At 39.6% G+C, this 27162-nt stretch overlaps 1 protein-coding gene across 1 annotated transcript in view; it reads right to left on the bottom strand.

The window, feature by feature from the left end:
* Positions 1 to 27162, bottom strand: part of robo1.L (roundabout guidance receptor 1 L homeolog) — a gene marked incomplete at its 5' end in the record, with an annotated part of 197096 nt that overhangs the window by 17566 nt on the left and 152368 nt on the right. The window contains 5 exon segments of the mRNA NM_001090781.1: positions 4090 to 4425; positions 8149 to 8303; positions 12735 to 12777; positions 19088 to 19114; positions 21979 to 22176. Coding sequence (NP_001084250.1) covers positions 4090 to 4425; positions 8149 to 8303; positions 12735 to 12777; positions 19088 to 19114; positions 21979 to 22176 — 759 coding nt within the window.

The following is a 27162-nucleotide window of genomic DNA, read 5'->3' as shown; positions in this document are numbered from 1 at the left end:
GCTTTAAGGCATGCCGCTAGAAAAGAAGCTGCTGTGCTGTGATTTATTGCTCTTACAGGACCATGGGTCTGAGGGTGAATATCCCCTGTGCCTTATGTAACATTTGAAACTCATTTTCAGCGAGATTGTTAGCACTGCATGTATTGTATTGTCTTTAGAGCTGCTACATGCTGTCAGCCTTCCTTGAAAAGAAGGATCTTCAGGGAATCCTTCAAGGTCTGCAGAAAGGAATAAGCCTGCTGGGATGTTGCATAGTGGCACTTATACAAGTAACTGATACAAAAAGACTGTTCCTTCCTTGTTATAACTGGGCTAGCATTCAACTTAGAACAATATAATTTACCTACGGGGGAAACGCTCGCCCATGTTTAACAGATTCCCACTAAACAGGTTTTGTTATGGAACATGCACTTGGTACATTTCATAATGGAATAATAGCCGAGTTGGGGCACTCATATCCCCTCCCTTCATGTCTGTCTTAGGCAGGGTCAAAAAAATAAACAATGCTCAAAGCATCTAAATGGGAAAAGTATTTTTTTTTCATAATCCATGTTTAGTTGGTTCATGAGGAATGTTGATGATTATTACCACATTCATCCACTTTAAAAAGGTATTTTCATGGGGATTTTCATGAAGATCCTGGGCAAAAATGCAAGAACACTAATGGGCACCAAAGCTGGTCCCATTGAGGCCAGTTGATATAGATGTAGGCCCCCTTGAGCCTGAGTCTGCTGTACTGACTAAGTTGCATGTTAGAATGCATTGTATTCATGGTGGCAGCTGCAGCAATTCATCTAGAAAGCAGGGTACAAATTGTATTTTGGCACATGGCACCCTGCCTTCCATCTCCTTCCAATTCTGTTTACTTGTGAGATATGTATCCCTGAACTACTTAAGAAAACTAGATATAAGGACTTGCTACTGCATTTTAAGGAAGTTGAGGGGGAGCCACCTTGAGTCCCATGGCTATATCAAAGTGCAGGATTCTACCAAAAGCACCTTAACTTAGGCCAATGGTGCACCAAGAATTTTCATTGAAGCAAACTTCTTAAAGACGACCCTAATGATCCTAACTGCTGGTAAAATACAGAATAGAGGTTGGGGCCGAGCCTGAAGGCCAGTTATGGACCAATCTGGTGGGAAATGCCTATTGGCTCACTTAGGCACTTATTGAAGGTCATTTAGAACACAATTTAGGGTGACCAATTTGCTGTCCGAGATAATGTTGGAACTATGGTTGATACAGCAAAGTTTTTATAGGTTAACAACCTTATTATGAACTAATGGGGATCCTGGCCAAATGTCGGGCCTAAATGGGGGTTTGAAGAGAATAAGAAACAATCTCTGATATAAAGTGACTGTCACGTCTAAACAACTATTGAAAGATAATCCTGAAACCACATCTTGACACTTGCACCTTTATGGTAATGACACTGATTAAAAATTGTAATATGAAGCAGATGTTAGTGGTCCCTGACATTTTATTCAGAATGGTATTACTCAAAAAAAATCAAATGCAGCCTTATAAACAATGGGTCTATGGAGAAAAATTACAAAAACAGAAATAAGAAGTGACACCCCTACAATAACACACAATACAGACACAGCCCATTGCAAGCAGCAAACAGAATGAGTTATACAGCTGCAATAGAAACAAAGGCTGATCACCAAGATATATATTTCATAGTTCAAAAGTTGGCACTGTTTGGTTCCTCGGCAGGGACATTTGCAAATCATGTTATTAAAGCAAATTGCACGGTTCTGCCACCCTTGGTCGGGAAAAAACATCTGCAAACCCATTTTCTTTTGTCTTGAACATGCCCTTAACTGTTTCTGGTTACAGTTCGGTGTTTCAATCTAATTTTCACTTTTATTTCAAATTTCAACAATTATTTATAGATTGCCCAAGTTGTTTTTTTTTTGTTTTTTTTCAAGTGGCTTGTGATTTACGATGGGTATAACCCCCCCCTGTTATAGGGGGAAAGTATAACGTAGAGACTACTATATGAAGCCGAGCGCAGTAAATTCACCTGGATGTTTTTCTTTTTCTAGAGGATAATGAAGTCTCCGTTAGACATGAAGATTGGGATTGTGATCTATGTTTAATCAGATGTTCTGATGACTCTGATTGTATTGTATCTTCCTCATGAATTAAATATGTTCTCCGGCTTCCAACCAATCCCTCACGCTCTCTAGCATTGAGATCAAATCTTGCCATATTCATTTTCTTATATTTGATTTTATTTTATCAGCGGTTTATTATTTGCTCTACTAAATTCAGTTGCAAAGGTTAGCCGAATGCTAATTAACTTTGTGACATTGTTAATCTGGTGCTTTGGAATTTACATGCATAGTAGTACAATGGTTCTGCGTGTGCTCGGGGAGAATTGGAGCCGTGGCTCGCCGTTATTAAAAAGATCTAAAGCCAAGATCCCCCTGAAGAATTCACCTCCCAATAAAAGTAATAACAAGCAGAGGCAAACAGCGAGCACTCCAGCTGTACACAAGAGAATTTAAAGGGACATTAATACAGACATATTAGTTCCTGCTAGGGAAAAGAGCAGGCGGTGGTATTTGCAGACTTTATTTAAAGGGACAGATTGTCTGATAAAAAGGATCTGTTTTACAGAGGCAGCAGCTGTCGTTACAAAATGAATCAGAGCGAGGCCGAGCAGAGATTCAAGAATGAAGACATGTGACATGGGGATGTCTAGAAATGAGGACATTGTAAGAAGCATTTTTTTTCTTGGTTAGTTTTCACTTATTTTTTCTGGGTGTGGGTTATTTGGCTGTGTGCAGTTCAATTAAATGAACCTAATCTTAAATCATAAGAGTTCACGGGCGCCATCTTCTTCTCTTCGGTAAGCTTCAGGAGTAGAGCGGCAAATTGGTGCATGCATAGTCGGCGCAAGTTTCTGTTTTGCGACAACTGTGCATGTGCCGAAATTGCTGAAGCGCCTGAAAAGACCGGAAGATGGTGCCCGTGAACTCCGATGCCCTGAATCTGACAGGTAAGTAAAGAGTTAGGGATATTTACCGGGGATAACACCTAGGCTGAGGGGGAGCAGAGAGGGGGTCTATGTAGGGTTGGGGGGTTTTATTATCAATGGTTTGCTTCTTCTTTAAGCCACCGTGGAAGTAATCCCAGGATTCCCACAGGATGCTGTGCCAATAGGTGCAACATGTTTGCAGCCAAAGAAACATCTGCTAGTGCTATTTTAATAATGGATGTGCCAGTGGTGTAACTAGATATTACTGGGCCCCACAGTAAACTACTTTTCAGGCCCGTGAAATATCTAGAGGTTGACTTGTTTTACCAATATTTATTGAAATTGGATATGAATTGGGGCCTCATGGGACCCCTATACCTCTTGGGCCCCCTGCAGCCGCAGGGTCTGCTTTCTCTATAGTTACACCCCTGGGATGTGAAACTCTCCCTACCACTTACATTTTAGTAGGACCCAATAAACAAATGCTCGCCCAATTGCATTCATTTTGAAATATTGGACACTATTGTAGTGACTGCAACACTTTGCTCAGCCACAATGATACTGGAATTGCGAGAACCAGCATTTAAATCTTAGCTACGGTATATAAGCACCCTCTTGAACCACATAATTAAGAATGTAAAAAAGTATTACCGTGACAATGTATCACATTGAGATCACATGAAAAAAGCAGAGACTGGCAGCATTGTTGATGGTGCCCACATATTTCCTACTGCTTTCTTGGGTTAGTGTGACCAGCAACCATGCCCGGACTGGCAATCTGTGGGTTCTAGCAAATGCCAGAGGGGCTGCTGTATGGTTCCATAGAAAGTTACCATATAGTGGGCTGGTAGGAGGCTGTTTTGGGCTTGTAGGGGGCTGTTTGGGCCTCTGTGTACTTGGAATGGCAGGGCCTATTTTGACTCCCAGTCCAGGCCTGCCAGCAACCCTAAGTGATGTGGGCCAAGACAACCACCACCAAAAATAAAGTCTATGAAACTCTAGAACAGACTCAATTAAACACCAGCTCACTCGTTCTCCGAACAAATTATATGCAGTAAAAGATGCCAACCTCAGTGATAGTAACACGCATTCAATTCACCTTTGTTGATTTTGTTTTGCTCCATGATGTTATACTGCATTGGAGTGACATCCGGTTTCTGCTGACATGGGGGTTTCCAGTGTTTTTCGTCCACGTCACCAGCTGATGTGTTGATGTTGTTGCTTATGTTCGACTGGATGAGCTGAGTGGTGGCATAAGGGGTGGGCTGGCCAGCGGGATTGACAAACCTCCCATCTTTCAGATTGGGGCTGTTGAATGTTTTCATCTCATTGATCTTGTTGCTTAAGTCAACATCCCCATAAACAGCTGAATCAGGCACCATCAAGTTTGTCTGTTTGCTGTCCAACTGGTTGTTGTAATTCGCAATGCAGTCCGCTGCTCCAAACAGAACACAAACAGATTGTTTATTAGGAAGTGAAATTTTGCCTAGAATTTATAATACTTTAATGTGGTCCAATAATATAAAATATATGATATTTTAAACTATAATGAAGTCTGAACACCATGCTTAATATAACACAGTAGTTAACACTCGCTACTCAAGTAGGTCATAATGTTGTATGGAATACTTTACTAATGCGAGGTCTACTTTTTAGTTAGAATTTATATTGCCATATTTAACAAATAACTATTTCTTATTTAACCTTAACATAATAAATATGAGAATGAAAAGCATTAAATAGGAGGGTGATTTAGACAAGATGTTTGTTGACAGTGTCTTGAGTTCTACTGATCACCAGCTAAAGGTCTACTGGTAGATCCCGGTCTACCTTTTGGGTACCCCTGTTGTATAGCAACCTATTTAGCAGTTTTTTTTACCTGCAACTGAAATGCACATGGAGGATTCTATCCTGGCAAATAAATGCTCAAGGGGAAAACCAAGGGTACATTTGGAATAGAGGATGGTTCTGGATAGTAAACGGGACATCCATATTAATCAGACTAGTTAATGCCGCCTATTAAGCCAGATTGCCCTGCAAAATAATTGACTGATCTGGAAATCCTGAAACTTGATAGCCAGTAAACTCTGAATTATGGGAAGGCCATTTCACATATACTTCCATCAAATAATCCACAATTCTAAAAGCAATTACCCTTTTCCGTGTAGAGATAAAACAGTTCCATTATCCAGAAACCCATTATCCAGAAAGCTTTGAATTACGGGAAGGCCGGCTTCCGTACACTCCATTATTATCAAATAATCAACATTTTTGAAAACTTTGTAATAATAAAACAGTAGCTTGTACTTGATCCAAACTAAGAAATAATTAATCCTTATTGGGGCCAATAAACCAGCTTATTGGTTTAATTGCTATTTGACAGATTTTCTAGTAGATTTAAATTAGGGAAAGATCTGTTATCCGAGAAACCCCATGTCCCGAACATTCTGGATAACAGGTCCCATACCTGTACCTTGTACTTCATCCCAACTAAGATATAATTAAGCCTTATTAGAGGCAAAACAATCCTGTTGGGTTTATTTAATGTTTAAATGTTTTATTTAGCAGATTTAAGGTACGGTGATCCAAGATTACAGAAAAGATCCCTTATCCTGAAAACCCCTGGTTCAGAGTATTCCAGATAACAGATCTCATACCTTTACCTATGTGATGCCTGGGTGCACCAAGATCTACAGTATAAATAATGGACAGGAATCAAAACCACATACTCCAGACAAGTCTTGCTTACCAGAGCCAAAATTCAGTCCTGCTGTGTGCATCCATTCATTACATACATATAGTATATTTTAGATTGTATAAACCCAAATTTAATCTAATTTCATACCTTATAGTCATACCTAGAATCATAGACAGAGCCCACAGAGTACGCCCCACCACAAATCATATCCAGGTTTAATATGGAAATGTCCTTTATATTACATTGACTTTTAATGCCTGTCCTGTGATTAAATGTAATTAAATCCCCAAGCTTGTCATTTAAAATGTAATTTAACATGCCTAATCTAGTTTTTTTTTTTTTCATTCTTTCAAATAATTTACCTAAGCGGTTAATTTAAAAAAAATATGATATAGGTTAATTAAAGCTTGTGGTACAATTACAAGTCCTGAAAGTCTGGCTGCCCCTCTGCTGTAAAAATCCGGGATAATTCACTTATTATACCACTGAAATTAACATACCAAAATTCCTGTCTTAAATGTTAAACCCTGGAAAAGAAAAATAACTTTTTTTTTTATTACCAATGGCAATGCCTCACATCCAATTAAGGCATAGGGAACAATATATCCATCAGTGTGGCCATAAAACTATTCACTGCACGTGACTTGGATTTAATTTCACAGCGATTGAAAGATATGTAAAGAGAATTAAAGTATTTTAAAATGGATCATAGGGTGTCCCACAAAGGGATTTTATTTAAGAATGTATGCTTTATTCTAATTCAATGCTTCACTTGTCCAACTGCCAGTAGAAATGTCAAAATAGTCATTTATGCAGCTGTGCCCTTGATATTGCAAGGTTAGCAGAGGAAAAAGGGGTCAGCAGAAGAAAAAGGGTAACCAGTGCTAAAATGACATGGGGATGACTTTGAGCAATTTATCTTTATCTTCACTATCCCTCTCTCAGCATCTATTTCTCTTTATTCAGAATGCCCGGGGGAGTGAGCCAGGAACTGGAAACAACAGGGCCATAACAGGGCTAGGAATGAGGGAACCCGGAAGAGGAGATTAAGGATTATGGATTAGGAGAGTTGTAGTTCCTGGGTTACTATTGGGGTAGGTGGAGACACGAGGAAACACTATTGGGATGGGTGGAAACACTTAAATGTTTTTATAAATAAGCTGCAGCCTTTTTCACCCAAGATATGAGGTTCGGTTTGTTTGTTATTTATGGAAATCATAAATACTTGGTGTTCTTGGGAGGGGCCCGTCAGATTGATGCTGCCCCTGTCATGTCTTCATGCAGATATTTTAGATCCAATATATCTTATAGGGAGGTTTCCTTTCCTAGCAGATGTATTAGAGCTCACTCAAATAACTAATTCCAGTACAAACAAAATGTAACAAAATAACTGCCTTTTGCACAAATTCTGCATGTAGAGAGACATGATGTCTGGTGATTTTAATAGAGTGAGCTCTAATACATCTTCTAGGCAAAAGGAGCCCCCCTATAAGATATATTGGATCTAATTGTCAATGAATATCTGACACCCAACTCCTGCATGAAGAGAAATAGATGCTGAGAGAGGGATAGTGAATATAAACTTCAGAAACGGTACAGAATTTTTAATTGATTCAATATAGAAAGTTTATTTCAGTATGCTAAAGCTTATATTACATTTTCAAATACAGAACTTTTTAAGTTTAAAAAGCCGTTGAGGGCCCATAGAAGTCAATGGGAGCTGCGCTGATCCTATTCAGCGTTTTTCAGGTATTTTTTCTGCTAGTAATAGTCTGAAAAAGCTAAAATTTTTAGAGGTTTCCATATTTTTTAGCCCACTGTTCAGGCTTTTGTTCCATGCTTTCTTATTATATGTGGATCTTTTCATGGCATTCGTGGTTTTAGAGTAAGTGAATTTACTCGTGGTTTCAAAAAGCTCTAATACCACTAAAATTTGACCTTTAATAAATGTTTTTTTTCACCAAGTTACAAAATGCTTAAAATCGTGTGTGTTGCCTTAAAATATGATCTTTGTTCTGATTTTTTCTGAAATCTTATATTATATCCCTGCGTTAATCGTACAGAAAGCCAAAAAATGAAGTTACTGCACACGTCCTTACTTTCCAGCTTTGTTTGCAAGTCATGAGGATTATTTCACAAAATGAAAACCAAACGAGAAAATGTTTGAAGTTCATATTTGGACACGTGAGCTACTCTGATGACAGTGGGGCTACTACCGCCCGTTCTTTCATAGGAACCCTCTAGCACTGCCAAATTAGTGAAAAAAAAGTGGTTGAGTTAAATTTATGAAACTGTGACTTTCCTGCTAAAGAGTTTGCTTGGATTCATGAATACTGTATATGTGGTTTAGTAATCTTCATAATCCAAAAGGTATGCTATTGTCTTAACTTTGCTTTAAGAAACCAATAACCCCAGCCCCATCTTCATTCTATACTCCCATGTCTCTTCCATTGGTCTAACCTGGGCGACTGTAAGTGGTGAGGTTGCTGTCACTGTTGCCATTCCCAGAGGTGCAGCAGTTGATGGGGCATTCATTGTGATTGTTTCCAGTGTTTGGCCAGGTATCTGCCAGCCACGGCTGAGCAGCAGGTTCCGAAATATTTAAGAGCCCAGGCCTACGAGTAGAGAAGGTTGAAGACATTAAATGAAAGCAACATTTTTAAAACACAATATTTATAGTAAACTTAACAATGGAATAGGAAGGTCAAGAACTCATTTACAATAAGTGCTGGTGCTGCATTTCTGGATATGGTTAGACTTTCCAGATGCCTTAAATAGTATAGATAGATAGATAGAGAGAGAGAGAGAGAGAGAGAGAGAGAGAGAGAGAGAGAGAGAGAGAGAGAGAGAGAGAGAGAGAGATAGGATAGATGATTGATAGATAGATAGATAGATAGATAGATAGATGATTGAATGTCTGGAAATTCTGCATATAGAATGGCACATGCTTTTAAATACCACAGGTTAAGTCAAACTCTAAGGGGCAAATTTACTAAAGGGCGCAGTGACTAACGCTGGCTTTACCAGCGTGACGTCATTTCGTTACTTTGCCGATTTACTAACGGTCATTGGCGTAACTTCGCTAGCGAAGGAGATAGACTCTAGTGGTACTTCACTCCCTAACGCCTGGTGAAATTGCGCTCTGGCGAATGGACGTAACTACGCAAATTCACTAAAATGCGGATTTTACTGAATGTTACCTCTTGCACCAGACTTGCCTTCACCACCACAGACCAGGCGAAGTGCAATAGAGTAGAAAGGAGTTCCTCAAAAAATAGTTTAAATTTTTTCTAAGTACCAAAAAACGCTAGCGTCTTTTCCTTTTTCAGGGTGATAGGCTGAAAAATAGCGTAAATTTTTTTTGGGGTAACCGGCTTCCCCCCTACATTTCCTAACATATGGCACATAAACTATACACTCATGTGTAGGGCAATATAACAACTTCTTTTTATTTTATTAAGGTTCCCTGGGCTTGTGTAGTGTAATGTATTTGCTGCAACATATACGTCCATTGAACTTCCTGCCGTATGCAAATTAGTCAACGGTAGCCCAACTTCTCTTCGGTTGGCGCAGTAACGCTAGCACAACTTCGCCAACGTTCGGCGCCCTGGACGCGACTTCGGATTTTAGTGAATTAGCGTTGTTCTGGCAAATCTACGCCTGGCAAAGTGTTGCGTTGCTAAGCCATTGCTGGCAAATTTTCGGAGGTTAGTGACTTGCCCCTAAGAGAAGTAGGCTCAGATATACTGTTATGTCCTGAACATTTATTTGAGCATGTTTATAACGAAACTATCGGTGTGAAGAATGTCATGATCTAGTCCAGGGCTGTCCAACTAACCTGTGGCTCCCCACATGTTGTGTCTACTTACCATATGTAAGATTTAAAAGGTATCACTACAGAGATTAACTGGCCCCTGCATTGTTTAAACCTCAAATTCAGACTGTAATCCCCTCTATTGTTCACACTTGTGACACCTCTATTGTTTATATCCTAAAGCCTGTACTGTTCACACCTTATTCAAAATGCTATTGGGGCACCAGCACTGTGTCACTGTATGTAGTACATATTAGAATGATAGGTTTCCCTGTCTCCTGCTCTGTTCTGCCTTCCCTCTGTGTGTGCCATTCTCTGCTTGCCCAGTGCTGATTGTGTGTGCCATTCTCTGCTTGCCCAGTGCTGCCTGTGTGTGCCATTCTCTGCTTGCCCTATGCTACCTGTGGGATGTAAGCCTGTTAGGGGTTTGTTCTGGGGGTTTGTTAGCATTTGGAAATTTTTTGTTAATCATGTGTTAGGGGGTTGTTGTATTATTCACAGGGGGGGATGAGGCATATGGATTTAAGGGTATGTTTTGATATAACTTCAATTTTTCACATATGAGTGATAAAGGATTTCCCTGCAGTGAACACCAACCATTTGTTTTTTTGTGTGCTACCACTGTTAATGTGGATATGATCTTAAAAGTTCTTGTGGTAACATGGGTGTGGTTTACAGTGGGTGTGGTGTAAAAAGGGGAGTGACCAAGACTGACTTCCATTATCGGCCCTCCACCACATAGGCCAGTAAAATGTTGGCCCTCGGTACCACAGCAGTTGGACAGCACTGATCTAGTCTTTTAATCTGCATTCCAATGGCCTACGTGTGTCATGAATAGTTCTAAGAAACACACATCAGATGACATATTAGGCAGTGAAAAGTAGACGGCCCATAGCAACATGAACAAGGAACAGAGTTTTATTTCATAAAAATGAAGCCACATTTTTAAAGAGAAGCCTCACAAAGAGAAGGCTGAGTTTTATGACGGTTACGATATTTCAAAAAGGCTTTGGAGACCCATAAGCAATTTGGATTTGCAGCAAGAGCAATCCGAGGATTATACAGACACTACAGTTTTTAGACCATTTATAACCGAGTAGAAATGAAAACCCACATTTTACAGGTTTGCCTACAAAACTCACCGGAGACCCAATTAAAAGAAAGATTTATAGGTAACAAAATGCTGTGGTAGGCTCAACGGGGTCACTAACAAAGGCGCTGAGATTTGTTGATATTGGCTGCAAATCCGACCATTTAGGTAAATTAAATTAACAACGGTAATTGTTTTAACCCAGAGAATGCCCAAATGCAGCTACTGCCACCTTTATGCAATAAAAATTGTAAAATGTTATTGAATACCAATTAAAGACTGATGCTATGTTGTCATACCAATCCACTTAAAGATATCACATATTATAAGACTCTTCTGAACAATAACTAACTTCAAATACACATGAGACAAACATAGAGGAAGTTTAAAGGGCGCTGGTACCTTATGATTACTTAAAAGCTTTAGATGTTTCCAACCGAGGTACGTATGTCTAGAAGAGTGACCCAATGGCTTTAGAAGCTTTTGGAGAAGGTTTATCAAGAACTTAAGCTGGTCACACCGGGGAGTGGACAACAGGCCAATGACATACCAAGATAAAAATAATATTTATCGGTTTGGATGCCTAGGTAGTATTTATTTTTATAGATTTCTCACTACAGACGTCTAGACAAAACAACTTATGGGCAAAGCAGAAGTCAAACATTGCCTTCATTCAGTGACGCCCATGGGCATGAAGCCGGGCGCATTTTCCAGCTATATCTATATCAATATTATAATATTGTAGCAAAAACCCCAATCTGTGAATTTGCAGAAAAGGAGTGATTGCAGGCAGGTTTCTGTTATGGCTTCTCCTTGTAAAACCGAGTAGCAATTAGCTACAAAATCAATATTTGGATCTTAAAGAGAATAAATGAGCCTGTTTCTAGGTTTTATCCTTAGACATATAATTACACTACAGCTGATGCTTATCTCTACACCTTGGCTAAACTAGCACTTTAATTACTGATTATTAATAAAAAAAAAAAAAGCTCTGTTAAATGCTGAGGGCTTGTCCAACCTCCCTCACTATGTTCTTGCAGCTGATGTTGAAGAAGCCTTTGAATTTCTAGTATTAATAAAATAAATGCTATAATAGTGGCTGTCAAAGTTTTCAGTTCAATTCCAATTTGAAGGTCTGACAACTGGTCAGGGTCCCCCCTTAATGGTCAACCCTTTGGTCAAGACCCCCTTGTACAGAACAGATATTGGCAGTGACAGATGGGGGTGTCCAGGGCAACCGGGGATGCTTTCTGGGGGTCTACCACCCCAAGGCCCTGTTCCTCCAAGTGCCACCCCAACACACTTGGTGCACTTACTCCTCGAGGCCATGATGGGGATTGGGTTGGAGCGCCGGTGCCCACAGTTACCAGCAATGGGAGCAGGCTTGGGGCCACAGTTTTTTCCCAGTGTCCCACCGGCCAAATCCGACCCTGGACATAGGGAAATATTGGTGTTTTTGTCAATCAGTCCCAGTTTCAGGAATGCAGATATGTGTGTATTCCAAAATCTAGCCCTAATTGACCTTCAAGCTGGCTTTTCTGTTATATCTAGGAAAGCAAATAGCCATTTCCCCCAACTTTTACTCTTACGATGGCTTTCTTAATTTCTTATTAATAAAGTTCATGAAAATTCACCATCAGGACAGATATATTTTATTTGTTGTGCAAGAACAATTGTTATAAACGTTGAACTAGCATATAATCGGCAAACCAAAATAGAAAATATGAATATATATATATATATATATATATATATATATATATATATATCTCTCTCACAAGGAGCTTGTTACAGTTATCTGCTAATGCAAGGCAACTGTCCTCCTACTGATTCTTGCTAAAGTGCTCCCTCTGCTGGTGCTCCAATGATAATGTTTTCCATAAAAAAAACTAAAATACCATTGTCTTGTAGGCAACATAGCCATTGCACTTTAGATCAACTTCAACCCAAAACAGCGCTCAGCTGATTAAAAAAAATATCAAAAGAACTGGGGAAGAAAATTTAAACCCTTTTACAAGTGGATAGGGTCCTAGAAACAGAACAATTTAGGAGATTCAGTAAAAATAAGCCTGCGGCACATTGTTTCCCATAAACTGACAGAACAAAGGATCAGCAGAACGACATCAGAACAAATTTACTCACCTGCCTGCGCTGCTTACAGCTTCCCCTCCTCGCTGGTACGCCACTAAAATAAATACACATACAATATTATTAGCAAAAGCCAACTGCATTATCCTGTATTTATGGAATAAGTGACACGTATTCATTAAAAAAAAAGGTTGGGATGAGCAAAAGCCTATGCTGAACCCCACTGTGCACATTCCAGAGACTATATTCCCTGTATTACTAACGCCAGTAGGAAAGAAGTGATGAATATTGAAGATTAAGAACAGAAGCAGAAAGTAAGACAGACAGATCTGATGGATGATAAATAACAAGGAATCTATCACACTGTGTGAGTGCAGACGCACAGATCGGAATTACTGTAGGCCGAAAACAAGTCTTTCTATTTAAAAAAAGATGAAAAACGGGGCTGATAGCACACGTGGTGCTTTGATTGGTGTTAAACAATACCTAGCAATATACAGGTATGGATCCATTATCTGGAAACATGTCTCCAATAGACTCTATTTTAATTAAATAATTTCCTTTCTCTCTGTAATATTACTTGTACTTGATCCCAAACTAAAATATAATTAATACTTATTGGATGCAAAACCAGCCTATTGGGTTTCTTTAATGTTTGAATTCTTTTTTTTAGCAGACTTCAGGTATGGATATAAATAATGGAAATATTCCTTATCTGGGAAAACCCAGGTCCAGAGCAATCTGGACAGCCTGTATAGGTATCCAGAATGCTTGGGACCTGGTGCTTTTTCTGTAGCTTTGATCTGCTAAAAATCTGATAACAAACATTTAAATATTACATGAACCTGATAGGATTATTTGGATTCATGCGGCTTACTTCCTATCAAGTACAAGTTTTATTATTACAGAGAAAAAGGGAATCATATTTAAATTTAATTATTTGATTTAATTGGAGCCTTAGGGTCAGGGCACACAGGCAGATTCGGGGAGGCAGTTTGTGGGAGATAAGTCGCCCTGAAGACGAGATTTGTTGCCGGGCGACTAATCTCTCTGAATCTGCCTGTGTGCCCTGACCCTTTCCCTAACTTGAAACTTTTTGGATAACAACTTAACGTATAATGGATACTAACATTCCTAATACACTGCCTTTGTTTAGACTTTGAGCCTGATAAAAGAAGCTGCATTGTCAATGTTTTTTTTGTTTTTTTTTAATGTATACAAAGCCAGGCTCTGCTTAAAAAGAAACACTGAGCTGTGCACGATTAGTTTCTCCCTGGTCTCATTGAGGTTAATCTGGAAGGGAGAATCAAGCTAAATGGCCTCTCTCCTTCAACAAAAATAGTTCCAAAGCACTAAAAAAACTATTGAAAATCAGTCAATAAGCACTTACATCTGGGGTCTTGCTAGGCTGTGCACCTTGTATCACATGAATACAGTGCAGCCCTAGCCTTACTAGCTGCCATTGACTGCCATAAGTGAGACTGTGATGTAAGTATGGGATCCCTTATACGGAAACCCGATATCCAGAAAGCTCCGAATTAGGGAATGGCTGTCTCACATAGACTCCATTTTATCCAAATAATCCAAATTTTTAAAAATGATTTCCTTTTTCTCTGTAATAATAAAACAGTAGCTTGTACTTGATCCAAACTAAGATATAATGAATCCTTATTGGAAGCAAAACCAGCCTATTGGGTTTATTTAATGTTTAAATGAATTTCTAGTAGACTTAAGGTGTGAAGACCCAAATTACGGAAAGATCCGTTATCAGGAAAACCCCAGGTCCCGAGCATTCTGGATAACAGGTCCCATACCTGTACTGGATTATTTTGCAGCCTACGCAGCCCCTAATGCAAGTTAGGGGACACATAAAGGGCTGTTGGAAGAATGAAAATCGCCGGCAGGATGGCACTCGGAGCGATTAGTTTTCCGAAGTTGCCTGAAATTGCCTCACAAGGAAACTTTGGGCGACTTTGGAAAACAAAGCCTTTCGTTTGCCACCCCGCCCACGATTCTAGCTGGTGGGAAGGCAGTTTGGGGGAGATTAGTCGCCCCGAGGAAGAGGTGAAATGCCGCCGGGCGACTAATCTTCCCGAATCTGACCATGTGTCTCTGCCCTATGGTGGGCTCACTACCAGTGCGTCACTTTGCATTTGTTCGGTTTACCTATTTATTCATCTTATGCAAGTTTAAACTGCCCACTCAGTGGGGCTCATTTATAAACACTGAGCAAATTTGCACCTGGGCAGTAACCCATGGCAACCAATCAGATGATGGCTTTCAGTGCTAAACCTGCAGCTGGCTGAAAAAAAGCTAATCACTGATTGGTTTCTATTGGTTACTGCCCAGGTGCAAATTTGCCCAGTGTTTATAAATGAGCCCCAATGACTTCATTTTTCACCTTTTTTCTACTATGGTTAGGAATATCCAAGACTTATACTGTATTAGAAATAACTAGTTCTTCCTGAATAGTTTCTCTTTGATTTGGTTTAGCATTTTTTTTTAATGAAAAAGAATTATAAAAGATTTTTAAATGGGGAGTATAAACTAAAAATGGTAAAACAATGACCCCATCCCCACCCCCAGATATCAGTTCCAGCGACCACATGATTTCATAAGAACCTGCACAGATCATTCTAATGGTAATGATAAGATCAATATTTTAATATTCAGTGGTAGAAAATAATAATTCCAATAAATGCGCACGGGATGGCAAATGATAGAAATAACTGCTGGAAATTGTTAGTAAATAAGGTGATGGCCTTGCAGTCTCCATTCCTGCACATTATTATTGGTGTTTTATTAGAAATGGTGATTTTTGAAGGCATGCCATTAACAGAAAGGGTTAAAGGGATTAGCATGGGGTAGGGGAATGCTGATGGATTTCGTAGCTATGCATTTTCTAACTAGGAATGCGGTTGAAAAGGAAGTCAAATTGGGCTCTTTAGAAGAATTCCAAGCCGGGAGGCTGCAGAGCAGAGATAACTGCCGCCAGTGATTACAATAACAGGATTAAGACTAAGAGGCAGCGTTCAATCTCTCACTGAAGTTAAAGCCAACCAGGGGAGGCAGCCACCGAAGACGCTAGCGAAATGCCGGCTTAGCACAAAACTTTCTCCGGTTTTCTTGAAATAATCTCAACTGGATATAAAAAAGAAATGTTTTCCAAAAAAGTGATGTTATGAAAATAATTGGGGCATTCCTTGCCAGGCGCAAGGAAAATTGGGGTACAGGTATGGGACCTGTTATCCAGAATGCTTGGGACTTTGGGTTTCCTCAATAATGGATCTTTCTATCATTTGGATCTTCATACCTTAAGTCTACTAGAAAATCATGTAAACATTAAATAAACCCAATAGGCTGGTTTTGCTTCCAATAAGGATTAATTATATCTTAGTTGGGATCAAGTACAAGTTACTGTTTTATTATTACAGAGAAAAAGGAAATAATTTTTTTAAAAATGTGGATTTTTTGAATAATGGAGTCTACGGGAGACACCTTTTCATAATTCTGAGCTTTTGATAACAGGTTTCCGGATAACGGATCCCATACCTGTACTTCAAAGGCCAAATCTCAATGACATAAAAACAACCACTGCCTGATGGGAAATATTAAGATAAAATATTTGTTAAATCTTCTAAAAAATAGTGGCCATGGATTTTGAAGGATATTCAGTAAAAATGCGTCTTAGTCTTTTAAATCACAGCAACCAATCAAAAATGAATATGAACCATTAATGCACTAGTCTAATTGGTTGCCGGTGCTAATAAAATTAATATAAACCATGAAGTTGGGTTTTACCTATTTTATGCAAAATTGTGTTTTAGTGAGACTTCATTTTTTTTCCTTGTACTTAAGAATAAGGGCACACGGTAAGATTCAGTGAGATTTAGTCGCCTGGCGACTAATCGCCTCTTCTTCAGGCAACTAATCTCCTCGAAAAGCCTCCACGACGGCTAGAATCTGACACATGGTCAGATTCGGGAAGATTAGTCGCCCGGCGGCATTTCACCTCTTTCTCGGAGAGCTTCGTTTTCCGAAGTCGCCTGGAAGTTGCCTCACGAGGAAAATTTCGGTGTCGGCGATTTAGATTCTAGCGGCCGGAAAGGCTTTTTCAGGGAAATTAGTGGTCCAAACTAAGATGTGATTAGTGATGGGCGAATAAATTCACCTGGCACGAATTTGCAGTGAATTTCTGCATTTTGCAGCCGGCAAATAAATTTGCGAAGCTCCTGTGAAAAATTCTAATTTTGTACACGCGTCCGCAAAGTCGCTCGCATCAAAACTGCCACGCTATTCAGACGCCCAATGACAGTGGGCGACTAAATCTCCCTGAATCTTTTCTTCTGTCTCTGCCCTAAAGGTACAGTATGTCCTGGGTCTAAGCTAAGCAACAAGGTCAGCTCTCCTGATGGGGGTGAGGACAGTCAGTGAGTGAATGGTTCCTCAGATGAAGTCAGCAGAGAGAGTGGTTATGTGAAGTACTGGTTCCACCTACTGGTTAGCACAGAGTATTACAGCTTAAAGAGAAAAAAAGCTTTTCTGCACATGGCTTTATATTCATCTTCATATGAAGGATCCTTTAGGATATGTGATGATGATATTGATGGTGATGATGATGATGAAGTTCACCAGGTGTGTAAACTGTGGCAAATGTCTAGATAAAGTTTGCTCCATCTGCATTTTCTTATTTTTAATTAGTGGTACAGATATGGCATCCGTTATCTGGAAGACCATTATACAGAAATCTCTGAATTATGGAAAGGCTGCCTCCCATAGACTCCATTTTATAATAAAACAGCAGTTGATCCAAACTAAAATATAATTAACCTTCACTGGAAGCAAAACCAGTCTATTGGATGTATTTAATGTTTAAATTATATTTTAGTCCAGTTAAAGGGATCCTGTCATCGGAAAACATGTTTTTTTCAAAAAGCATCAGTTAATAGTGCTACTCCAGCAGAATTATGCACTGAAATCCATTTCTCAAAAGAGCCAACAGATTTTTTTATATTCAATTTTGATATATAGACATTTTGACAATTTTGATATATAGACATTTTGTCAATTTCCCAGCTGCCCCTGGTCATGTGACTTGTGCCTGCACTTTAGGAGAGAAATGCTTTCTGGCAGGCTGCTGTTTTTCCTTCTCAATGTAACTGAATGTGTCTCAGTGAGACATGGATCTTTACTATTGAGTGTTGTTCTTAGATCTATCAGGCAGCTGTTATCTTGTGTTAGGGAGCTGCTATCTGGTTACCTTCCCATTGTTCTTTTGTTTGGCTGCTGGGGGGGAGGGAGGGGGTGATATCACTCCAACTTGCAGTACAGCAGTAAAGAGTGATTGAAGTTTATCAGAGCACAAGTCACATGACTTGGGGCAGCTGGGAAATTGACAATATGTCTAGTCCCATGTCAGATTTCAAAACTGAATATAAAAAAAAAATCTGTTTGTTCTTTTGAGAAATGGAAATCAGCGCAAAATTCAGCTGGAGCAGCACTATTAGCCGATTCATTTTGAATAAAATGTTTTTTCCCATGACAGTATCCCTTTAAGGTATGAAGATCCAAATAACAGAAACCCCAGGTCCCGTGCATTCTGGATAACAAGTCTCATACCTGTACACATTTAAATCTATTTGTAATGAATGATTGCCACTTCTTTATATCACAATATTCCACAGTAACCAATCAGCAACCAATACAAAGCAGTTTGACAACTGAAGATAAATATCTGATTGGTTTCACTGGTTTACAGTTACTGGGCAGTATTGCTGTTAGCAAATAAGAATATGACATAGGTACTTCTTTATATGGAAAGATCTCATATACAGAAAACCCCAGGTTCCACATATTCTGGTTAACAGATCCTATACATGTAAACATCTTGTTAATACATATGGTTTATTGGCAGTGAAAAGGTAAGGTTCACCATTACCCAGTTCTGTATCATATGCAGGTATGGGATCTGTTATCTGGAAACCCATTATCCAAAAAGCTCTGAATTAGGGAAAGGCTGTCTCCCATAGACTCCATTTTATCCAAATAATCCAAATTATTAAAAATTATTTCCTTTTTCTCTGTAATAATAAAACAGTAGCTTGTACTTGATCCAAACTAAGATATAATTAATCCTTATTGAAGGCAAAACCAGCCTATTGGGGTTATTTAATGATTTTTAAGTAGACTTAAGGTATGGAGATCCAAATTACGTAAATATCCATTATCTGGGAAACTCCAGGTCCCAAGCATTCTGGATAACAGGCCCATAACTATATTAAATAAATACAATCTGTCTAAACTGTCTAAACAGCAGGAGCAGAACATTTTGGCTAGGGCCGCTAGGCAAACATATATTATAAAGCACATGCCACAGACAGAGAAGGGAGAGAAGTGCAAATATGTACCTGTTGGTGTGAAGGTAAAAGACGGAACTGAAAAATCAAAAAAAAAAAAAAAAAAAAGAGACAACTGGTTATTAAGCTGAAGAGAGAAAGGGAACATATCACATTAGTACAAGTCAGGCCACATAAAGTCAATTGGACATGAACAAGCAACTTTGGGAGAATTGACATTCTCAGCACAGGGGCTCCTGGTACCATTCAAGCTACACAGATTTTATATGGAATTAATGGTCATTCTCTTTTGGATCTGTGTCCATTTATCAAGCATGGAACTTTACAAGAGAATGCATTCCTATTGTTACCAATGCTTTTCCAATCCATATGAGTATCAGTGGGCCCCGGAATCACTGTAGTCCCCCGCAGTGCACACACAGACATGCTGGACATATGGGGGGTTCTCATGCACCTTCATGCAGATATTATAGAGCTGATAGTCTTCTAAACACGGCCAATAGAGCTCTGCTGTAGAACCAAAATCATGTTTGTGCTTCCGGCGCCTCCACGTTCATATATTGTAGGAACAAAATAACACTGGTTTTTAGGGCTCTGCTATGAAAGCGTTACTATCTGCACCACTTTTTTTATATAAAGTCTGACTGCCATCTATGATAGATAGATAGATAGATAGATAGATAGATAGATAGATAGATAGAGATAGATAGATGAGAGATAGATGAGAGAGAGAGAGATAAGTAGATAGATATATAAATAGATATAGAGAGAGAGAGAGAGAGAGAGAGAGAGAGAGAGAGAGAGAGATAATAGATAGATAGAGATAGATGATAAAAAGATAGTTCGATAGATAGACACAGACAGACAGAAAGATAGATAATGAGATGGATAGATGATAGAGAGATGGAAAAATAGACTGACAAAGCAGACATAGGAACATAGTTTATAGACTTCCATTCAGGGAAATATAGGGAATTCCATGTTTTCCCCGTATGCCAACCATTGTGTGTTCACTTTGTCTCGCCCTGATTAGGCCTCTTTTCTTTCAACCCCCTTATTTGTTGTATATAAAAAAGAAGAATCTGCTCATCCCATTCAGCCCAAATTGCTAGCTGATGAGGGTGAATATAAACAAAACCTCGCCTTCCTTTCCCCCCAGTTCATCGAGTGTCCTTCGTTTGTATCAGAGCCGTCCCTGTCTCAGGAATCCTATTGTGCTTTCTCTTTTCACACACACACTCAATGCAATTCAGCTCCAGCCAAAAAAAAAAAAGCCATAGTAACACAAGGAACCATAAAAATCTGTGCTTTCAAGTGTTGCCCTATTCAAGCAGGAATACGGGGGCCTCACAGCACAATCATTTCACATCACAAGGACACGCCGGGTTAAGGAAAATACATGAAAGGTCCCCGGCGTTACATTTTTATTTTTGTTTGACCCAACTATGTAAACACTGGCTGGTTTTTAAAGAAAAGGAACAATTAGATAAAAAGAGGGTCAGAGTTAATGAAATCACGTAGCAGCCAATTAGAGGGTGGCTCCCATTTATATCCCCACATGCCAACCTCACAGAGAGACCTGCTGGATATTGTCATGTAAGAATGTTCCTCGGGTAGTGGAAGAGCAATACCTGTCTGTATGCAATGGAACCTTGCTAAATCCAGTGGCACACAAGGGGTTTTAATCAAATAGATTGCAAGCTCTTATGGCCAGGGCCCTGTAACTTCGTCATTCTACTGAATCTGTTGGCTCTACAACTAGATGTCTTTGAGTTCAGTGACCATTAGGGATGCACCCAAACCAGGATACAACCTTTTTCAGCAGGATTAGGTGGAATCCAAGTGCCTGTCCGAACCGAATCTGATTCCTTAAAACCATGCAAATTTTCATCATGCAATCAAGGATGTGAAATTTGGCTTCAGTTTGGAATTCGGCCAAAGCTTTTATAAAGGATTCAGGATTCTGCCACATCCCAAAATAATGGATTCAGTGCATCTCTAGTAAAGGACAAGGTCTGAGACAAATTTTACCTTTGCAATTTGATAAATCTCAAAATTTGAAAAAAAAAAAAAAATACAGTTTTTATATATTTTTTTTCTTTTATGCCACATCAAATTATTGGAAAATAACAACTCAAATTTTAAGGAATCAGCCCCAATGGTCCTAGTTTAGAGATGAAAATATCAATACAATCAGATTGGCCAAACTGGTTCATTAAACAAGCTCAGGTCCCGGTGTATGGCCAAAGCCAGTATGGTTTATTTACTCCCTATGACTAGTGGTTACTTGGCCCCAACGACAAATTCAATTTCGAGCCCAAACATATTGGAAAGTTGACCTATGCTACCGGATATATTGAAATTGTTCATTTATTGGTGCCTCACTGGGCCCTCTACACTCCTGGGCCCCCCTGCAACCACGGGTTCTGCTTCCTCTGTAGCTAAGCCCCTGTACCTGTGACTTTATGAGTAGTATAGTTAAGGTAACTACTAGTAATTTTTGCCAAGATTGGCCTGACATTGGTCCAAAAGCTCCTGGCTAGTGATGGGCGAATTTGCGAAATGGGCTTAAAATTCGCGACAATTGATGCCCATTAAAGTCATCAGTACTGTCGCTGGTGTCGGAACTGTCAACAGCATCAAAAAAAATTTCGCCAGCAAATTTTCATGGCAAATTTTCGATTGTATCTGCTGGTGGCGAAACTCGGAAATATGCAGTGAATTCGCACCTGCCGAATAAATTCACCCACCGCTACTCCTGGTTGACAAACACAGCAAACATGTTTTTTATAGACTGGAAAATTTGGTGCAAGTGTCCATTGGCTGCTTGGCCTGTTTGACCTCCCACTACATGAAACTGCCGTCCTGCTAGACTTATCAAAGTAAAAGAAAGTAACATGTATATTCAATGAACAAGTCTGGTGGCAGAGCATCTGTCATACCTTTCCGGATTCCTGCATACGAACTGGTGAGCCCATTGCGTTTCTTTCGGTGGCGGTATAACCAGATACTGAAAACCATTAGGATTATCCAGCAGGCGGCACCAATCCCTGCAATGAACGCCGGCTGCTTCACCACATCAGATATCTGCTGGGCAAGGCTGACTTGGTCCCCTGGAGGCACCGGGTTTCCGAAGGAATCTACAGGATAAAGGGAATCAGAGATCAAATGCTTATTCCAAGTCCATACACCAGAAATCATAAAATGCTACACCGGTATGCTGAAAGGATGCTGGGAAATGTAGGAAAGCCAAAACAATCATTCTGACTAGGGTCTACTGACAGTGTTAATAGAAGGAGGCAGAGATTTGATTATTGACTTTTATTGCCATTCTTCATGGGAAAAATAAGGTCTTTCAAGTGATATTGCCTATCTTTATGTGAAGGTCTTCCAGCTGCAGATAAGGTGTCGTCACTAAAGCTTAGGGGTAGATTTCCTAACCGGCTAAAAGTCACCAATGTCCACTTCACATCTTCGTCCGGCTAAAATTTGCACAGACTACGCTAATTCACTAAAATGCGGAGTTTCGTCGTGGGCGTCGAAAGCTGGCGACTTTAAGATATCGTTACTTCAGAAATGTGAGCTTTTGATAGTGAAGATGCGCTAGCGTTCATATGTGCCTAGCGAAACTTCGCTAGGGATCTTGCGCTCAGGTCAATTTGCATAGGGTGGGAAATTTAAAGTTGTATGGACGCCTTTATTATAAATGTTGGCGCAAATACTTACAAATTACACTTTTTTAATTAAAGTATATTGGAGATAGGGTTCTTTTTCATTAAAGAAAGTAAAAATGGGATTTTAGTTTTTTGCCTTTACATGCCCTTTAATAAAGACAATAGAGTTATTCTAATGCCCTACACATGAGCCCACTGTAAAATTAATGTTCCATATGTTTGCAAATGAATGGGAAAAACCGGATGCCCAAAAAAGCTTGTTAGGACTTTTGCAGGCAATCAGGCTGAAAAAGGGAAAAGCCGCCAGCATTTCTTCGACTTTGATGCATTTTCATTTTCAGAAGATTGAGGAAGATCTGGATACTTTAATGCACTTCACCTGGTCTGAGGTGGCGAAGGCAACTCTGGCGAAAGAGGTAACGTTCAGTAAAATCTGTACTTTAGTGAATTCCATTGTCGAAAGACGATAGAATGCGAATGACCATTAGCACCTGTTTCTTTCGTTAGCGAATTGGCGCCTGCGCCCGTTAGTAAATTGTTAGTAAATTGATGATGTTGTAATGTTGGCTAATTATCGCTAGCATTAGCCACTTCGCCCCTTAATAAATCTACTCCTTATTGTCTCAAGACAGTAACAATTGATAGTTGGCGACTGCAGATATACAGATATTATCTTGCTACATGCACCGATCAGTCTACTATAGAGAGATTTTAATGGGGGACAGAGGCAGCAGAAGATCACACAGACTGATTAGAAGTCAGATTTGCTGTATGTCAAATAGTATCTCTGGGATCTAAGTGTGGAATATCCCAGTCCAACTAAAATATTTCAATACAAAGTATTTTTTTTTTTTATATAATCTTTATTTTTGGTTGATACAGCGCATACAAAAATAACATCTCGACAGTCAATATATAACAATAAAGCATGTTATTCATATATTATGATCAGTCAACTGTTAGAGAAAATAGGGACAAGGGGAAAGAGGAGATAACCAACAGTGTTAATACATGAACTCAGGGTTGACATTACTTTAACAAAGTTCCAATCCCCCTTTCCTACATAGCCTATCGTCAGTGACATCTCTGAGACAGAAGCGAGTTGGGACTCATACTTATATAGCGCAGTGATAATGGTCTACTCAGTCCCTATGATAGAGAGGAAGGGGGTGGACTGTTGTAGAAGAGATCTAGCGAAGATACCCTGGTCACGCGTCAGCATACAAAAGGGGAAAAAGGGAATAAAAATAAATAAAAAAAGGGGGGGGGGGTTTATAAAAGTGAATAGAGAAAACTAGTGCTAGGCCAAATACCACAAACCGCTCTTTCTGTAATACAATGGTTTATATTCAAATACAAGGTTGCTCCTGTCCGGTTAGATATTTTTTATAGCATCTGATTCCAAGAACATAACCCAAGCTGCCCATGTCTTGGCATATAATGTTTGTCTATCATGCATATATGATAATAGCTCCTCCATACGCATTATCTGGCTCATTTCGGAAATCCACTCGCTGAATGTAGGAGGTGTTGTGGATTTCCAGTGTCTGGGTATCACTGTTCTAGCTGCCCCCAATACAAAGTATTTTAAGTGCATGGCCTTCTCTATGGCAACAGTTGGACAACCTCAGGTTGATGATCTCTCGGCAACATCAGTGGAACATCTAACCTCCCCCCCCCACACCTTTTATCATCTGTTGCAATTAGGATTAGTGGTTACTGCAGGCATAATATGTTAATTAAGTATGCGCCGAGGCCACGGATGAGAAAGACATGACAGAACAAGAAGACATTTTGAAGAGTCCTGTCATACGCAGAACATATGGACTCAGTTTTGCAGTGAAGGGGGTCAGAGCTGAGAGATGTGAGGATGACAAGTGCAGCTCTTGCTTATCCTGGAATTAAAATGAAGGTCAAGTAAAGAGCAGCAGCAGCATGACAATGGAAGGAGGGGACACAGGTGATCTCACATCTCGCCAAATGTTTCTTTGTTGAAATAGGGTTTATCTACTGTAGTGATGTAGTGTCTGTCTGTCAGTATATATGTCTGTCTCTAGCTATATCTCTAGCACTCTATTATCTATCTATCACTGTATCTGTCTGTATCTATACACAGATCTAACTGTGCTTAATAGAAGTCATTAAGACAGATTGGGGTATTTGTTTTCCATACATAGATTGAATAATGATAGATGGGCAGATATCAATAGATCTGTCAGTGTTGATGGACAGACAGATAGATAATCTATGATGAATGTTATGTATCATCTATTAACAGTAGAGTACAGATACTACATTTTATAGTTACTGCAGGAGATGCCTATAGATTTTCAGGAATAGATCCCCTTCACTAAATGGCAGACAGTACACTAGAAACAATAACTTTTTTTTTTTTGCCAATTACTTTATATTTTGCATTTTTTGTAGGGTTTTAAATATTTCAGTGTTAAAAATAAATACGTTTCCTTTCCCTTTTACAGCAACAGAATTGTCAGCCCCTACTGAGCATGCTCCTGAAGCTTTACTAAGTAACTTGGGGCCATAACAATCTCTGAGCAGATCAGAATGGAATTATGCGGCAGCAGGGTTGGGCGAATTTGCCTATAATTCGCAACCAGCAAAATGTTGCCAACGCCCACGAAAATCTATGGGCGTCAAAATGCTTTTGATGAGCTGCAATTTGTTTTTGGAAGTGCAGCATTTGGACGCAACGCCAAGTCTATGGCCGTCATTTCCAGGACAAAAAATTCGCCCATCCCTAGGCAGTATCAATGTGTACACAAACACTCAGCAGTTATACATAGAAATATCTCAATAAAACACCAGTGTCCTTTCTACACCACTTGCTCCTATAATGTATATAAGCTGGCTATAATCACACTCATCTATCTTCTAGATTTGCTATTCCAGCCTTTCTGTTTGTGCCTTTAGTGTGAATGTGGGCACAGATGCATCCAAGCTTAATATCACTGCAGAAAGAAATATAAACACTGGGCAATTTTGCACCTGGGCAGTAACCCATGGCAACCAATCAAATGCTTGCTTTCATTGTTCAACCTGTAGCTGGATTAAAAACGCTTATCACTGATTGGTTGCTATGGGTAACTGCCGAGGTGCAAATTTGCCCAATGTTTATAACTGAGCCCCACTGTGTCCTTTAAAACCTGGGTGGGTTTCTTAGCTGCTGACCAGCCTGGGCAGTGTCCTACATCCCCCTAAGATTTCTTCCCATATATTTCTATCCTTCACTCTACAGTATTTGGCCATAGATAATGTATTTCTTTTCATCTGGAACAAGATATATATTAGGCTATGGAAGGAGAAGCAGAGTGTTTCAAAAATATCATATTATAAGGGGCCATTTATGATAGACCTGGGGAAGAAGTGCAGAAAAAGGGGTGCAAGAGCCATAGGCAGTGTCGGATTGGGGTGTCTGGTGCCCCAACCCCAGTCAATAACTCTCTCACTACACAAACACACCACCAGCCTCCTCCAACCCCCCCCCCCCGACCCTGGCATGTGTCACAAACCTTTAACTTAATATTTTTGGTCACAATTAGGTTTGGTGGTGGAGTGCTCAAAATTTGGAATAGCCTAGTCTGAACGAGAGAATTCTGAGCCTTCAATTGAATATATTTGGTTGCCTTATCTTAACCCAGGTCTATCTATGGGAAATTAAGTTTATGGTTGGTATGGGTTGGGCTTTTGACATTAATTTTACAAAATTTCCATGAAGGTGGTTACATTTGGATTCCAGATATGCCCTAGCCAGTGCAGCTATATCCATAATGTGAAGGTTCCCTAGATATAAAGTGTTTGGATTTCCCTAACCACTTTCCATAGGTCTTCTGAAGTGCAATGGTTCTTCCAGCAAGAACGAGGGAATCTTAAAAAGATATATGTATCCATCTCCCAAGCTTTTTAAATAAATTGTGATGGACTGGCTGTGCGATATAGTCCATTTTGGTGTATTCCGTGCTATAAAATGAAGTGGTTATAAATCTAAACCGCTTTACAAGTGCTTCCTATAACCATTTAACACTTGGCGTGAGCGTTCAGGCTATGCATTAAACTAAAGTAACAGCAATAAAGGCTTTGTGTCTCTCTCTCCATAGTGCCTGGGATAAGAGATATACGGCCGGGATGATAAAACTTGTCTTGGTAAATGGACGTCAGCCTCAAACTCCAACACCATAAAAAGCCTTCAGGGCTATCACTAAGTGGAACTGATGAACAAACGTTTACATTGAGTACAGTGTAACTTTATAGAACTAGAAGTAGTGCTACAATTAATCTCAAAGCCATGACCCCTCCTCACTCATGGTAGGACTGTGTGCTTCTGCAAATATAGCATGCCGTCCTACTGGTTTCTGTAAAAGGATTATATGAAGGAGAGAAGGGTTGGGGTAGGCTTTGAGGCAGGAGAACAGCTCACAAAAAATAACAGACACT

The sequence above is a fragment of the Xenopus laevis genome, chromosome 2L, assembly GCF_017654675.1.
Source record: "Xenopus laevis strain J_2021 chromosome 2L, Xenopus_laevis_v10.1, whole genome shotgun sequence".
NCBI lineage: Eukaryota > Metazoa > Chordata > Amphibia > Anura > Pipidae > Xenopus > Xenopus laevis.
This window is presented reverse-complemented; position numbering and strand designations above follow the sequence as displayed.